At 43.7% G+C, this 15,952-nt stretch overlaps 1 protein-coding gene across 29 annotated transcripts in view; it reads right to left on the bottom strand.

Moving 5' to 3' along the window:
* FNBP1 (formin binding protein 1) overlaps positions 1–15,952 on the bottom strand; it is a 167,811-nt gene that overhangs the window by 65,996 nt on the left and 85,863 nt on the right. For all 29 annotated transcript variants that reach the window (XM_063788172.1, XM_063788176.1, XM_016961853.4 and 26 more), the window contains exons 5-6: positions 5,138–5,200; positions 4,008–4,112 (exon numbers count right to left, since the gene is read on the bottom strand). In XM_063788172.1, coding sequence (XP_063644242.1) covers positions 4,008–4,112; positions 5,138–5,200 — 168 coding nt within the window. The remainder of the gene's footprint in view (positions 1–4,007; positions 4,113–5,137; positions 5,201–15,952) is intronic.

Genomic DNA, 15,952 nt, shown 5'->3' with positions numbered 1-15,952 from the left:
ATTATCCGGGCGTGGTGGTACACACCTGTAATCCCAGGACTAGGGAGGCTGAGGCAGGAGAACTGCTTGAACCCGGGAGGCAGAGGTTGCAATGAGCCAAGATAGCACCACCGCACTCCAGCCTGGGTGACAGAATGAGACTACGTCTCAGAAAAAAAATAAAATAAAATAAATAAACATCTGTAACAAAAGTTGAAATATGTCATACATTTGGAAATTTAAAACCATGCTTCTAAATTGATCATAGGTGAGAGATTAAACAGTAAAAGAAAGGACAAATATCTGGAAATGGATAACATTAATAATACCACATACCAAAATATGTGGGATATAGAGAAAACAGTACTTAAGTGGGAAGTCTGTAATCTTAATGTTTATACTGGAGAAGAAGAAAGACTGAGGTAAGCATCTAAAGAAAGAGCTTTTTAAAAGGGTAATGGAATAAATCCAAAGGTAATGATAGAAGGAGAAGGAGGGGAATGGGGGTGGTGGGGGAAGAAGTTAAATAAATAGAAAATAAAAATAGAAAAGGGAGGCTCCACAAAGATAAAATCTGATACTAGTAACAATGATTTTAAGGCTGGGCACAGTGGTTCATGCCCATGATCCTAATACTTTAGGAGGCTGAGGCTGAGGCCAGCCTGGGCAACATAGTGAGATCCCATCTCTATATACAAAAAATAATAATATAATAAAATAAGCATAAATAATTTCTTAAAAAAACGTATCCAGAAAAAAAGAAAAAAGTATTAAAAAAGGTATTAGGAGTAAATAGGGGAGATATAACATATGCAGCAAAAATTAAGGTGAGAACATATTATGGGCAACTTTTTGCCAATAAATTTGAAAATTTATGATGAAATGGATATATTACTACAAAAAGGTAACCCACTAGGATCAACCCAGAAGTAGACAATAAAATATGGAATCCGTAGTTTGTCACTGATTTACCAAAGAAGTATCATAAAACATTTAAGGGATAGCGAGTTTAATTTTACATATATTATTTCAGAAAAAAGAGCAAACACTCCAAAACTCGTAAGTAATGCAAAGTAGAACAGACAAGAAAGGAAAATTATAGATCAATTTCAATGAATACAGACCATTTCAATGAAAAATCTTAAATAAAATATTAATAAATTCAGCTACACATAAAAACATAATACATCATAATCTAGTTGAATTTGTCCCAGGAACACTAATTTGGCTCAATGTAAAAAAACTGATTAATGTAATTGACCACGTTAATGAGTTAAAGGAAGCAGAACAAATATTTAATGATATTCAATAATAAGTCAAGCTTAAAAAAAAGCTCTTGGCAACACAGGAAAAGGAAAATTGTTTAACCAATAAAGCGTATATTAAAATCATTCTTGGCTGGCGCAGTGGCTCCTGCCTGTAATCCCAGCACTTTGGGAGGCCGAGGCTGGTGGATCACCTGAGGTCAGGAGTTTGAGACCAGCCTGGCCAACATGGTGAAACCCCATGTCTACCAAAACTACAAAAAATTAGCTGGGTGTGGTGACGCCTGTAATCCCAGCAATTTGGGAGGCTGAAGCAGGAGAATCGCTTGAACCCAGGAGGTGGAGATTGCAATGAGCCGAGATTGCGCTATTGCACTCCAGACTGGGCAACAAGAGTGAAACTTTGTTTCAAAAAAAAAAAATCATTCTTAATGGGGAACCTTTCGAAGCACTCTCTCTGCAATCAGGAACAAGCTGAGGAAGTCCACAATGATGACTCAGCAGAACAGAGGGCATAACCAGCAGAATTAAGATAAGAAAAAATAAACAAAAGGCATGAAGATTGGAAAAGAAATGCAACTATCATTACTTGCTGCTGATATGACCATCTCTACAGAAAAAAACAGAAATGAAATGACAGTTTAGAGGCTGAGTGCTTTTTTTTTTTTTGAGACGGGGTCTGGCTCTGTCATCCAGGCTGGAGTGCAGCAGCAGGATTGTGGCTCACTGCAAACTCTGCCTCCCAGGACCAAGCAATCCTCCCACCTTGGCCTCTGGAGTAGGGGGGACCACAGGCATGGGCTACCATGCTCCACTAATTTTTCTGTATTTTTTATGGAGAAAGTGTCTCACCATGTTGCCCAGGCTGGACCTGAACTCCTGGACTCAAACAATCTGCTCACCTTGGCTTCCCAAAGTGCTGGGATTATAGGCGTGAGCCAATACACCACACCAAAAAAAAAAAAAAAAAATTATTTATTTAGAGACAGGGTCATTAGCAGGGTGTGGTGGGCTCCTGTAGTCCCAGCCACTCAGGAGGCTGAGGCAGGAGGATCACTTGAGCCCTGAAGACAGAGGTTGTTGTTAGCCAAGATCACACCACTGCACTCCAGCCTAGGCGATACAGCGAGACTCCGTCTCAAAAAATAAAATAAAATAAAAAATAAAAATAAATAAATAAACATAAAAAATAAAATAAAAAGAGACCATATCTCGGTATCTCTAAAATATATACATATATACTTCTTTTAGCACACACACACACACACATATATGAATGATACACTGATTTGCCTCATTCAACATAAAATATCTTTTTAAACTTTGGGCTAATCTAACTTATTTTAATTGAATAACATTTTAAATATTTAACGTTAGCAGCAAATTAATGTCTTTTGGTAAAGTAAGTATCTCCATTTTGAGATCAAATACAGATATTGAGAACACTCCCCTGCTCCTGAGATGGGGTCTCGTTATGTTGCCCAGTCTGGACTCCTGGGCTCAAGCAATCCTCTCGCTTCAGTCTCCTAAGTAGCTGAGTCTAGGGATATGTGCCACAGCACCTGGCAAGAATATGTATTTTAATATATTTAATAATTTTAGAGAAAGGCATACTAATACTAACGTATACCTAGTCTTTAAGCAAGGAATTTGGCAGAATTTGGCAAATAATAGTTCACACCATTTCCCAACTAAACTCAACTCTAACTGATCTGTCAAAAGCTCAACAAATCTATAAAAATTCAGTGCTTTCACCCACATACAGCATGAAGCTATGAATGCCCAAACAGCCATGGGCATCATGAATGAGTCCTTGTTATGTAAAAGCCTAATTTTGTTTACATTGTATTGATGACTTTAATAAAAATAAAATTCAGCTTCTAGGGAAAAAACGCATATTGAGCCACAATGAGAAACAGTATACACTTTATAATATTTCTAGTTGGCAATACAAGTCCCTTTAGAGAAAAGCTTTTGAGAGGACTGAAATATGCAAGCCTTCAACTACAACCTCACTGTTATCAACCAGGAGGAATCAATTAGAAGTCAGGCAAGCAGTGAGACTATTGCTCTAAAAGAACCATTATAAGCAGCCAAGCTCTTCCAGATGGCCCTGTCCTGTCTCCTCCGGCTCTCAAGAAATTGACTTTCTCTTTGAAAAGCCATTAAGAGCCACAACCTTCTGGAATGTTGTTCCCAGATTGCTCATAGTCTAAGTCTCCACTTTATCACTCTGGTGACTCAACAGATAAAACGTCTCAAATTCTAACACCGAAGATTCCCCACACTTGAGCTTCTGGTCCCCACAATGGTTGACACAAAATGAAAATGATTCCCCATGTAGCGCACCTTTTGTGGCTACATCAGTAACGGGAACTTGGGGATGGGTGGTCGGTGATGAACACTCACAGGGGAAATGAAAGACACACTTGAGCTTTCTTTTGTCTTTTTTTTTTTTTGGCGATAGTTTCGCTCTTGTTACCCAGGCTGGAGTGCAGTGGCGTGATCTTGGCTCACTGCAGCCAACGCCTCCTGGGCTCAAGCGATTCTCCTGCCTCAGCCTCCCTAGTAGTTGGGATTATAGGTGCCTGCCACTGCACTCAGCTAATTTTTGTGTTTTTCGTAGAGATGGGGTTTCACCATCTTGGCCAGGCTGGTCTCGAACTCCTGGCCTCAGGTGATCTGCTCACCTCAGCCTCCCAAAGTGCTGGGATTACAGGCGTAAGCCACCGTGCCCGGCCCACACTTGAGCTTTCACCTCACCTTTTCAACATCCGCTTTTGTGACATTGATGTCAGCGTCCATTTTCTCAAAGTACTGCTGCGCCCTGTCCGCCTCTTTGCAATCGCGTTCAAATCGCCTTTTACTCTAAAATCAGAGGAAAATAATTATGAAACCATAAGAGTCCTACGAAAAGATGTAATTTTATCTAAAGCTCCCAAAGAGCATTGTTCTTTTTCTTTTATTTTTCTTCAGTCAGGGTCTCACTTTGTCACCCAGGCTGGAGTGCAGTGGCGCCATCTTGGCTCACTGCAGCTTTGACCTTCCCGGCTCAGGTGATCCTCCCACCTCAGCCTCACTAGCTGCTGTGACTACAGGCATGCACCACCATGCCCAGCTAATTTTTGCATTTTTTGTAGAGACTAGGTTTTGTCATGTTGCCCAGGCTGGTCTTGAGCTTCTGAGCTCAAGCAATCCTCCCGCCTCCGCCTCCCAAATTGCTGGGATTACAGGCATGAGCCAATGTGTCTGGCCCAAGAATACTCTTCTCTGAATTGATTTTTTATATGTCATAATTTCTAGAAGTTATTTTAAAATCTGCATTTATTTCCATCAAAACTGTCTAATCTTTATTATTTCCACGTGACTTTTAGAAAAATACTCAACTTGAGCTCTTTTGGCTCAACTTTAGATAATGGTTCTAGAAACAAATTAAATGAGAAAAATCTATAAGGATGTTTTGTTAGTGTTTTTATGTGCATGTTTTTTACTTTCTGATTGACTCAAGCTTAAATTAAATTGAAACTGGAAAATCTATAAAGACATTTCTTAGGCTGGGTGCAGTGGCTCACGCCTGTAATCCCAGAACTTTGGGAGGCCGAGGTGGGTGAATCACTTCAGGGCAGGAGTTCAAGACCACACTGGCCAACATGGCAAAACCCCATCTCTACCAAAAATACAAAAATTAGCCGGGCATGGTGACGTGTGCCTGTAATCTTAGCTACTTGGGAGACTGAGGCAGGAGAATCACTTGAACCTGGGAAGCAGAGGTTACAGTGAGCTGAGATCGCACCATTGCACTCCAAACTGGGCAACAGAGGGAGGCTCCGTCTCAAAAAAAAGAAAAAAAAAATCTATAAAGCCATTTCTTTTGCTGTGCATTGTTCACTTACGGATTCAAGCTGCTTCCAGCAAGTCTCGATGTGCTGCTGTGCTTTACGGCCATCGTGAAAGTTCTGCAAAGGGGAAAACACACTGGCGATTAGTACCCTCTGCTTCTCTTATGAACCCAGGAGGAAACATTTTCATCCACTTAAACAACATCTAAATATTGAACCTCTAGTATGTATGCTCCAAAGAAATTTAAGAGTTGAAAGGGGTAGCCGGGTGCGGTGGCTCACATCTGTAATCCCAGAACCCTGGGAGGCTGAGGAAGAAGAATCGCTTGAGCCAAGGAGTTCGAGACAGCCTGGGCAACACAGTGAGACCCCCCACTCTACAAAAAAATAGAAAAATTAGCTGGATGTGGTTGCACACACTGATAGTCCCAGCTACTCTGCAGGCTGAGGTGGGAGGATCACCTAAGTCCAGGGAGGTTGACACTGCCACATTGAGCTGTGATTGCACCACTGCACTCCAGCCTGGATGACACAGTGAAACTCTGCCTCAAAAAAAAAAAAAAAAAAAAAAAAAAAGGAAAAGGGAATAAAAAGCTTAATGTGGAAACGAAAACAAGAATAGTCATCACAGATGAAACAAGTTTCACTTGCGGGGAAAAAAAAGCAGTCACAGAGTTCCCTTTACAGCTTTAGGTACAACTGTATAAAATTTGAAGACAGGCCAGGCATGGTGGTGAGCACACTTGTAGTCAGTTACTTGGGAGGCTGAGGTTGGAAGCTCACCTAAGCCTGGGAGGTTGAGGCCGCAGTGAGCCGTGATCATGCCACTGCACTCCAGCCTGAGTGACAGGATGAGACCCCATCTTAAAAAAATAAAATAGGCTGGACAGTGGCTCACACCTGTAATCCCAGCACTTTGGGAGGCTGAAGTGGGTGGATCATGAGGTCAGGAGTTCAAGACCAGCCTGGCCAATATGGTGAAACCCCATCTCTACTAAAAAGACAAAAATCAGCCAGGCGTGGTGGTGCGTGCCTGTAATCCCAGCTACTTGGGAGGCTGAGGCAGGAGAATTGCTTGAACCTGGGAGGCAGAGGTTGCAGTGAGCTGAGATCGTGCTAATGCACTCCAGCTCTGGGCAACAGAGCAAGACTCGGTCTCAAAAAATAAAAAAAATAAAATAAAATTTGAAGACATATACGCCACTTGGAAAAACGACAGGAATGTTTTATTAAGACAGCAATCGCTTCATCTTTTTCAACTGCTTCGAGATATGATTCAGATATGATCTGATTTACTCATTTAAACTGAGCAATTCAATGGTTTTTAGCAGGGTCATAAAACTGTACAACCATCACCACAACCAATTTTAGAATATTTTTATCACCCCTAAAAGAAACCTGTACCCCCTAGCCGTCACCCTCCATCTTCCTCAGCCCTAGGGAGCCTGTTTCTGTCTGTGGATTTGTTTATTCTGGATGTTTCCTATGAATGGAAACACGATCTGAGGCCTTTGGTAACTGGGATGTGTTCATTATCTCCTAATGTCCACTTCGCATGATTTCAAGGTCCACATTGTCACATGTATCAGTACTCCATTCCTTTTTATTGCCAAATGATTATTCCATCATGTGACTATCCCACATTTTGTTTATCCATTCAACAGTTGATAGACATCTGGGTTGTTTCTAGGTTTGGGCTATTATGAAAAATGCGGCCAGGCCAGCACTTTGGGAGGCAGAGGTGGGCGGATCACGAGGTCAGGAGTTTGAGACTAGCCTGGCCAACATGGTGAAACCCTGCCTCTACTAAAAATACAAAAACTAGCCGGGCGTGGTGGCGTGCACCTGTAATCTCAGCTACTCCGGAGGCTTAGGCAGGATAATTGCTTAAAACCTAGGGGGCTGGAGGTTGCACTGAGCCGAGATCGTGCTGCTGTACTCCAGCCTGGGCGACAGATCAGGACTCCGTCTCAAAAAAGAAAAAGAAAAAGAAAAAGAAAAGTGCTGCTATAAACACTTGAGTAAGAGTTTTGAGTGTTTTGTGTGCATGGCTGTTTTCATTATTAGATTATTTTAAATATAAAGATAAATTTCCCTCCTGGCCATCTGCAAAGGCCCTGAGGCAGGCTCTGGTGTGGTGTTAACCTGGCGGCCAGATCTGGAGGAGCCTCGGGGAGAATATCATATGAGGTCAGAGAAGAAAGAGGGAGTTGTATAGGGTCTGGTAGGCTTTTTTGTCTGAATGAACCAGAGTCGATGAGTAACTCTAAGATGTTGTGAAGGAAAGATTTCAGATGGTGGGAGGCTTTTGTAACAATCCTGGAGATTACTGCAACTTGGACAGGTTGTACGTAGCGAGCAGTGCAGGTGGTGAGAGGGGTCAGGTTTTGGGCACCTTTTGATCACCCAAACTTCCAGGATTTTCTGGGAGATAAGATGAGATGTGCAATAATGAGCTGCCCAGGGTGACTCCGAGGTTGTCAGTCTGAGCTTTAGGAGAGGAAGACTGAGAGAAGTGGGTCTGAGGAGGGAAGATCATACACGTAGTTTCACATGTGTTAAGGCTGATATTTCTATGAGACTCCCAAGTAGAGAGACTAGCCGAGCGTGGTGGCTCATGCCTGTAATCCCATCACTTTGGGAGGCCAAGGTGGGCGAACCACCAAAGGTCAGGAGTTCTAGACCAGCCTGGGCAACATGGTGAAACCCCGTCTCTACTAAAAATACAAAAAGTAGCCAGGCATGGTGGCGCATGCCTGTAATCCCAGCTACTCGGGAGGCTGAGGCAGGAGAATCACTTGAACTGGGAGGCGGAGGTTGCGGTGAGCCAAGATAGTACCATTGTACTCCAGCCTGGGTGACAGATAGAGACTCCATCTCAAAAAAACCCCCGAAAAACAAACAAACAAACAAACAAACAAGTAGAGAGACTAATATGTACTTGGACTTGTGGATCTGAGCTTAGGGAGCGGTCTGTACTAAAGACCAGTTTGGTAGTCTTCAGTATAAAGTGGATAGTTAAAGCCAGGAGACCAAAGAAGACAAAGATCCCAAGGAAGGAAGTGCTAGAAATATGCAGAAATGTTAAGAGAATGGTGTCTTTTTTTTGTTCAGTGACCTAAAATCACCAGTTCCCTAAATCCTTTATATGTTTTATTTTCTGAGATGGAGTCTTGTTCCGTTGCCCAGGCTGGAGGACAGTGGCGTGATCTCGGTTCACTGCGACCTCTGCCTCCCGGGTTCAAGTGATTCTCCTGCCTCAGCCTCTCTGGTAGCTGGGAATACAGGTGCGACCCACCACGCCCCGCTAATTTTTTGTATTTTTAGTAGAGACAGGGTTTCTCCATGTTGGCCAGGCTGGTCTCGAACTCCTGGCCTCAAGTGATCTGCTTGCCTCGGCCTCCCAAAGTGCTGGGATTACAGGCGTGAGCCACCGTGCCCGGCCCCTAAATCTTTTAGTATCCTTCCACTGTACCATCGCTGACTTGGTCAATGTCCTGCAAATTTCCCAGGTGCATTCTCCACCCTGTCTGGGTCCCCAGAGACTGACATGCAGGGATCTCATGAACCCTTGCCCTCTGGTTCTGATGAGATTTGCCGCAAGGATGTTCTGAGTGATCAGAGGGCAGGAAACTGTACCTGCAGCTTCTCACTGAGATGATACAGGTTGGCTGGGTCCTTGGACCAAAGGGCACAGCTCCAGTCAGGCAGTGCCCCGCATGCAGCTAACCTCAGAAGTTCCTGATCTGTGAAATTCCTGGAAGGCTCCTCCAGCCCTGTGAGGCCTGGGGGCAACATCAGCTCCCCACTGTGACTTGCTCCAGGGTACTGCACCATCCTCACTGCTTTTCCTAAACTCTATCTGCCACGTTGTAAATGCTCCTTTTAATAACCGACCTTCCTTCAATTACTGAGTTTGAATGTGCTGTCTGTTTTCTGGCTCACAAGGTAAGCATTGGTGTTAGGGGTGCACTACAGAGAAGGTCAGGTGAAGGAAGGATAAAAACAAAGAGGTCCACTAGGTAGAGCCTCGGAGCTTTTCCCGTACCTCGTCAGAACCTAGGATTTAGCAGAGTCAGAAAACAGAGCTGACAACTGGAAAGGCTGGGAAGGCAGAGACAACATCAGATTTAGAACAGTGCTCCTTTATAAGGGAATGTTTTCTTGTCTCTCTTTTGAGGTCGAGTTTCACTGTTTTAAGCACCTCTTTGCAGTCAGTTTTATCTATCCAGCAATTTTTTGGTCTCTGCAAACCCAGGGGGAGCCCCTTGGGGCTTCGTTTTTCAGCTCTTGTAATGGACACAAGGATAGAACAGAAAAGAAGGGATCCAGGCTGTGGGAGAATTAAGAAGTAGAGCCAAGGGCAGGGTTAGGGAAACTCTGGACCTTAGTGGAGAACGTATAGAAAATACAAGCGGGTTTTCTGAAAGCCACGCTTTCAGGGAGGACCCCCCAGAGACCAGAGCGTCAATTTCAAACCATCTGGGCTCAACTGTGCCCTTTTTGGAAGGCACCTCTGGTCCTGAAAGTCTTTATCGGGTGACTTCTCTGCGAAGAGAAAGATCCCCATTTCCTAAGCCGGAGCACCGAGTTATGCAGTTTGCTGAAGAGATGCAGCTGCTCCCAAAAGTTTTACTTTGAGATTCAAAGACAGGAACAAAAAGAGAAAACCCCAGCACCAATTCAGAGCTGTACTCGAGGGTGACGATCTATCTCTCCAGCACCTCTGAAAGTGAATGTTTTAACAAAGTGAAAGCTCCCTCCAGCTTGGGGCAATGCTGTGGGTGGAGACAGGAAATGCACAGAAGCCCAGCAGACAATGACAGGCATTGCCTGGGACATGTCACCTGACTTTCATATAAAATAAATCTCTGAAGACAAGAGTCTTAAAAAAAAGTCTTATTTTAAAAACACGAGGGATGATTTTGATTGAAAAATCCATAGAGTGGTTCCCTTGCCACTCCTTAGTTTAAATATATAATAAATATGCATTTGTGTTTAAGGCACGGTGTGCACCTTGAATTTACTGGTAAGTTATCTCTCATGAAGACTGCTCAGCTACACCTCTCCCCACATTCTTAAACCACTACCTGAAAACTGCAATTATCATCGTACCATTTCATGGGGCTTAGGAGATTGTGGGTGATGCCCATCTTCCTTCCTTCCAGCCTTTTTTTTTTAAAAAAAAAAAACAAGTCTCTGTCACCCATGCTGGAGTGCAGTGGTACAATCTCGGCTCACTGCAACTTCCGCCTCCTGGGTTCAAGCAATTCTCCTGCCTCAGCCTCCTGAGTAGCTGGGACTACAGGCACGCACCACCACGCCCGGCTAATTTTTGTGTTTTTAGTAGAGACAGGGTTTCACCATGTTGGCCAGGCTATCCTCGAACGCCTGACCTCAAGTGATACGCCTGCCTCAGCCTCCGAAAGTGCTGGGATTACAGGCATGAGCCACCATGCCCGGCCCCAGCCTTTTTCGCAGTACCTGTCCCTCTATCATTTCCTTGGCCATAACATACGAAAAACTATCCGTGCTGGGGGATCCTTTAGGAAATTAAGGGAGGGAACAAAAGCCCTCCTTTGTGCTCTGTGCCTACCATGACCTGAATAGCTGGGGTTTGTTTCTAGCTCTATCTTCGCTGCTTTCACCGGAAAAGCTATTTTAACAGTTACAAAGTTAAACAAATAAACCAGCTTTGCCAGATGTATTTGTTGTTTACCAACAATGGCCGAACATTTCTTTTCTGGACAGTGAGCAAGTGTGTGTCTAAAAAGTGTGCCTGCAAGTGCTAAAGAAGGAGGAATTGTTCTCCGGACAAAGATAAAAAGTGCTTCTTTTGGAGCCATAGAATGAAGTCATCACAGCTCCTTTCTCTCCTATCAGAAAAGAAACAGGAAATGCCATCTCTAGAGACCCAGAGAAATGCTTCTTACTTTCTGCTGTCATAAGATGCTTTTAGTTTCTTTTAAAACATAATAAGCTAAAACAAACAAACAAACAAAAAAACCCAAACCCTAATAGTTTCTGGGGTGACAGCTACACTTACTTATTTCAACTTTTTAGTTGAAATAAAAGTCTACACAGATCAAATCACCCTTCAAATTTTTTAAAGAAATTTCCCAGTGAACAGAGGTGGCTGAGATTAAAAAAAAAAAAAATCACAGATAATCTAAAATAAGCAAGCATTAACTTTAAGAAAAACGACAATGGCAAAGCTTTTGAGACAATTTTACTGAACTGCAAGAAATCACAGACAGAACAGACAAACTCACACAAATGCTATGAGAATGTTTAGTATTCACACTGCAATTAGGTACAACAGCTGCTCATTTTTGCTATTTATATAGATATTAAACCATTAACAGTTAAAAGAGCAAAATATGGCACTGATGTGAGAACAGCCCTTTCAAAAAAAAAAAAGTAGAAAAAAACATACGAATAAACACTCAACTGAGAACAGTCAACCATCTGGAATTTTAAATAAAACTCAGATTCCACAGATGCAAACAAAGAAACAAAAAGACTTGAAAAGGGCAAAGAAAGAGGGAGCTTCCAGCAAACATGCCTGTGACAAATCCTGTTTCCTCTAAACTCACAGCGTAGTAGTGGGTTTGAACAGGAGCAGCTTCCAAGTCTGAATCAGGACTCCCAGTTTTAATTGAGCTAGAACTCTAAGCGGCGTGGATATTTCTATGGACCATGTGGCGTAATGGCAAAACGCCTTAGTCCTGTTCAAGTGGGTATGTCGTACCCCATTTAAAACCCAAACCAGAAACCAGAAACGTTCACTAAGGGACACCCATTCTATTTTTACTTAGCAAGGCTTATTTTTCCAAGTTTATCCATGGTAAAAATACCTTCTTAATGAACGTGTTCGAAGTTTTCTAAATGCCTACCTCTCAGAGGCATGCTCAGTTGCTTGACTTTACCCGTTAACACTGAGCAGCATGAGGCAATGGGCCAGGGTCAGGCCTAAGCAGCAGCATTTTCCCTCCCTCCTTCTCTGGCTACTCCTCTGCTCACTGTTCCTCGGTTATTCTCACCCAGAAGGCTCCACATGCAGCAATTTACCTAGACTTCGGTGATCTTTTATCTGTTTTTCAAAGCAATCCTGTCTTCACATTCCTTGAAATTCGCATCCCTAGGCCGCAATCCCAGTACTTTGAGAGGCCGAGGCAGGGGGATCGCTTGAGGCCAGGAGTTTGAGACCAGCCTGGGTAACATGGTGAAACCCCATCTCTCTTAAAACACACACACACACACACACCCGCGCGTGCACACACACACACACACATAGAAAGAAAAAGAAAAGAAGAAAGGGAAGGAAGTGAAGGAAGGGAGGGAAGGGAGGGAAGGAGGGAGGGAGGGAGGAAGGGAGGGAGGGAGGAAGGAAGGAAGGAAGGAAGGAAGGAAGGAAGGAAGGAAGGAAGGAAGGAAGGAAATCAATCAAGAAATCTTAATTCCTCTCATGGAATGGCTCATCTTCTTGCCTGATCCCTTCTGAGGACATAAAGCTGTTACTTGCAGCATCTGATACAGAGAATCTCCCATCAATAAGATTTTTAGATAGAGTGCCAGGGTGATCATCCCATGCTCACTGACGTGCCCACTTGTGCACAGGGCTGCTCCAGGCACGAGGAAAGCTGTGTAAACAAAACAAAGTCCCCTGTCCCAGTGAAACTGAGTGGATCCAGAAGTAAGACAAACAGGGTAAAGGAATAAGGAGGGATGGGTGTAGGTGAAGGTAGCTATTTTAGACAAGGGCAGTCTGGGATGACATTTGAGTAGAGACTTGCATAAAACGTGGGAGTGAACTTACAAGGGTCTGAGGAATACCCTCCAAGCCGCAGGCAGAGCAAGTGCAGATGCTCTGAGTGTGAAGGGGCTTGCCCTGTTTGAGGAACAGCTGGATGCCAGTGCCACTAGACCAAGGTAAAGGGCACAGGGACGGAGGGCAGGCAGGGGCTTGACCATGGACAGCCTCACCAGCCACGGTAAGCATGTTGGAAGACTTAAGAAAGGAAGTGACAGCGGGATGCAGTGGCTCACGCCTGTAATCCCAGCACTTTGGGAGGTCGAGATGGGCGGATCATTTGAGGTCAGGAGTTCGAGACCAGCCTGGCCAACATGATGAAATGCCGTCTCTACTAAAAATACAAAAAAAATTAGCTGGGCATAGTGGCACACACCTGTAATCCCAGCTACTTGGGAGGCTGAGGCAGGAGAATTGCTTGAACCTGGGTGACGGAGGTTGCAGTGAGCTGAGATCGCACCACTGCATTCCAAGTCTGGGTGATGGAGCGAGACTCCGTCTCAACAACAACAACAACAACAACAACAACAACAACAACAACAACAAAAGAAAGGAAGTGACATGGCCTGATCTACATTATTTCAATGTCAAGCTGGCTGCTGCAGGGGGAGGCTGTTACACTTGCACTCTCTCTAAGGGAGAGCTGGTGGTGGCTCTGACATGGAGATGGACAGTTGGACCACTGGCCACAGGGTAAGCACGGAAGCAGAGAAATGAATTAGGAGGCTCAGCAGAGTCCTCTAGATGAGAGATAATGAGGCACAGGACTGGGGTAGATGGGGAAGAGGGGTGAGAAGTGCTTGGACTCAGAACATTTACTGAAGGCAGAGCCAACTAGACTTGTTAACAGATAAGAGATGGTGTGTAAGAGAAAAGAGAAAAGCTCTGGGTGACTATGTGTTTGGCCAGAGCACCTGAGTTTAAGAAAAGGTGTCCCATTTATTGAGAACTGGAGGGAGTGCAGACTGGAATGGAACATGGATAAGGACTTTGGGGGATCAGAAGTTGGTTTTGGGGCCGGGCGTGGTGGCTCACGCCTGTGATCCCAGCACTATGGGAGGCAAAGGCAGGCAGATCAGCTGAGGACAGGACTCCGGGATCAGCCTGGCCAATATGGCAAAATCCCGTCTCTATTAAAAATACAAAAATTAGCCAGGCGTGGTGGCGGGTGCCTGTAATCCCAGCTACTTGGGAGGCTGAGGCAGGAGAATGGCTTGAACCTGGAGGCGGAGCTTGCAGAGAGCCGAGATAGCGCCACTGCACTCCAGACTTGTGACAGAGTGAGACTCCGTCTCAGAAAAAAAAAAAAAAAAAAAAAAAGTTTGTTTTGGGGTGGGCTAACAGGGTCACTGCACTACACCACTCTGGAGCCATCATTCACACTTGCTGGACTCCAGTCCTCTGCTGACAAAGGTGCAATGGTGATGCTGTATTAGGCATCTAAGGAGAGATGTCAAACAGGTGGCCGAACAAGAATCATGTGAGATACGAACTGTGAGTCAAGTAATTCTCACAATTCCCAGAAGAAAAGGAAATCATTAATTCTAGCTTGCAAAGGAGAAACACAAAATCCAAGATCACATTTCAAGCCCACGAAATGAAGAAAAGAATTTGAGTGTCCTGTTTACTAAGTATGTTATCCCATGAATGATAAAATTTAAAAAGAAATTTTTTTTTGAGATTGGGGGGTGGATCTCACTATGTTGTCCAGGCTGGTCTTGAACTCCCCGGCCCTGAGCAATCTTCCTGCCTCAGCCTTTCAGGTAGCTGGAAAACTTTTTTTTTTTTTGGCGGGGGGGTCACCAGACCAGTGGTTTTGCAGGTGAAACAACCACAGTGGTGAAAGGGCCCACTCTTAATGAACAGAATGCCACTTTTACATGTTCTTTCAAAACAAAGAAGATGGCTGGGCATGGTGGCTCATGCCTGTAATCCCAGCACTTTGGGAGGCCGAGGCAGGCAGATCACCTGAGGTCAGGAGTTTGAGACCAGCCTAGTCAACATGGTGAAACCTCGTCTGTACTAAAAATACAAAAATTAGCTAGGTGTGGTGGCGGGCGCCTGTAATCCCAGCTATGGGGGAGGCTGAGGCAGGAAAATTGCTTGACCCTGGGAGGCAGCGGTTGCAGTGAGCCGAGATTGCACCATTGCACTCCAGCCTGGGCAACAAGAGCAAAACTCCGTCTCAAAAAAAAAAAAAAAAAAATCAGAAATGGACTTGTAAGTAGCTAGATTATATACATAAACTACTTTTAGTTTTTGCTTTCCTTCATGCTAAGCTTTACCTATTTGCTGTCATCTCTTATAACAACATTTTGTTTTCCTAAATGTACTGGAGTCAGTCCATGCTGCAGAACTGGCTTATAGGAAATTAAGCCCCTTCATAAGATCCATAAATAGGACCTATTGAATTCTAACTTTGAAAAGAATGTTATAGATTTTAGTGCAGTATCCATTTTCAAACATTTCAGAAACCTCGGGAGAAGTTTTAAATGGTCAATTCTAAGTAATGTGGAGTCTGTAAGCATACAGGTCTGAGGTTTATAAACATTTTAGTGAGTCACTGAAAGTATTGTATAATTGTTTCCTCTAGAACTCTTCAGATAACTGCTGCCAAAAAGTGATTCTGCTTCTGGCCAACACTTTGTGAGTAATGAACCATATTTTCCACCTGCAGGGAGAAGTTTTCTTGGAATTCCAGAAAATGTTGGCAAGAACCTCCTGGTTCTCCTTCTGGAGCTATAAATCTTCACAAATTTCTCATATATGATTAGTGGTAATCGCTGTGGAAAAACCCAGACGTACTCAAAGGCTGCAGCTACACCAAACAACCTCTAAAACTCTTTTCTTCAATAACTTGACTCAATGTTCAAAAGTTGCTGATAAGAGTACATTTACAGTAGTTCTTATGGAGGAATATATGTGTTATCAACTCTGAATTACCCACATCTCAGATAAGCTAATTCCACACCCATGTTGATCATTTCAGTGACATTTGGAAATCTATCTATAAGTCTGTAAATCTATTGATAATTCTATCTGTAATTCTACTATAA

Source organism: Pan troglodytes, chromosome 11 (genome assembly GCF_028858775.2).
Source record: "Pan troglodytes isolate AG18354 chromosome 11, NHGRI_mPanTro3-v2.0_pri, whole genome shotgun sequence".
Lineage (NCBI taxonomy): Eukaryota > Metazoa > Chordata > Mammalia > Primates > Hominidae > Pan > Pan troglodytes.
This window is presented reverse-complemented; position numbering and strand designations above follow the sequence as displayed.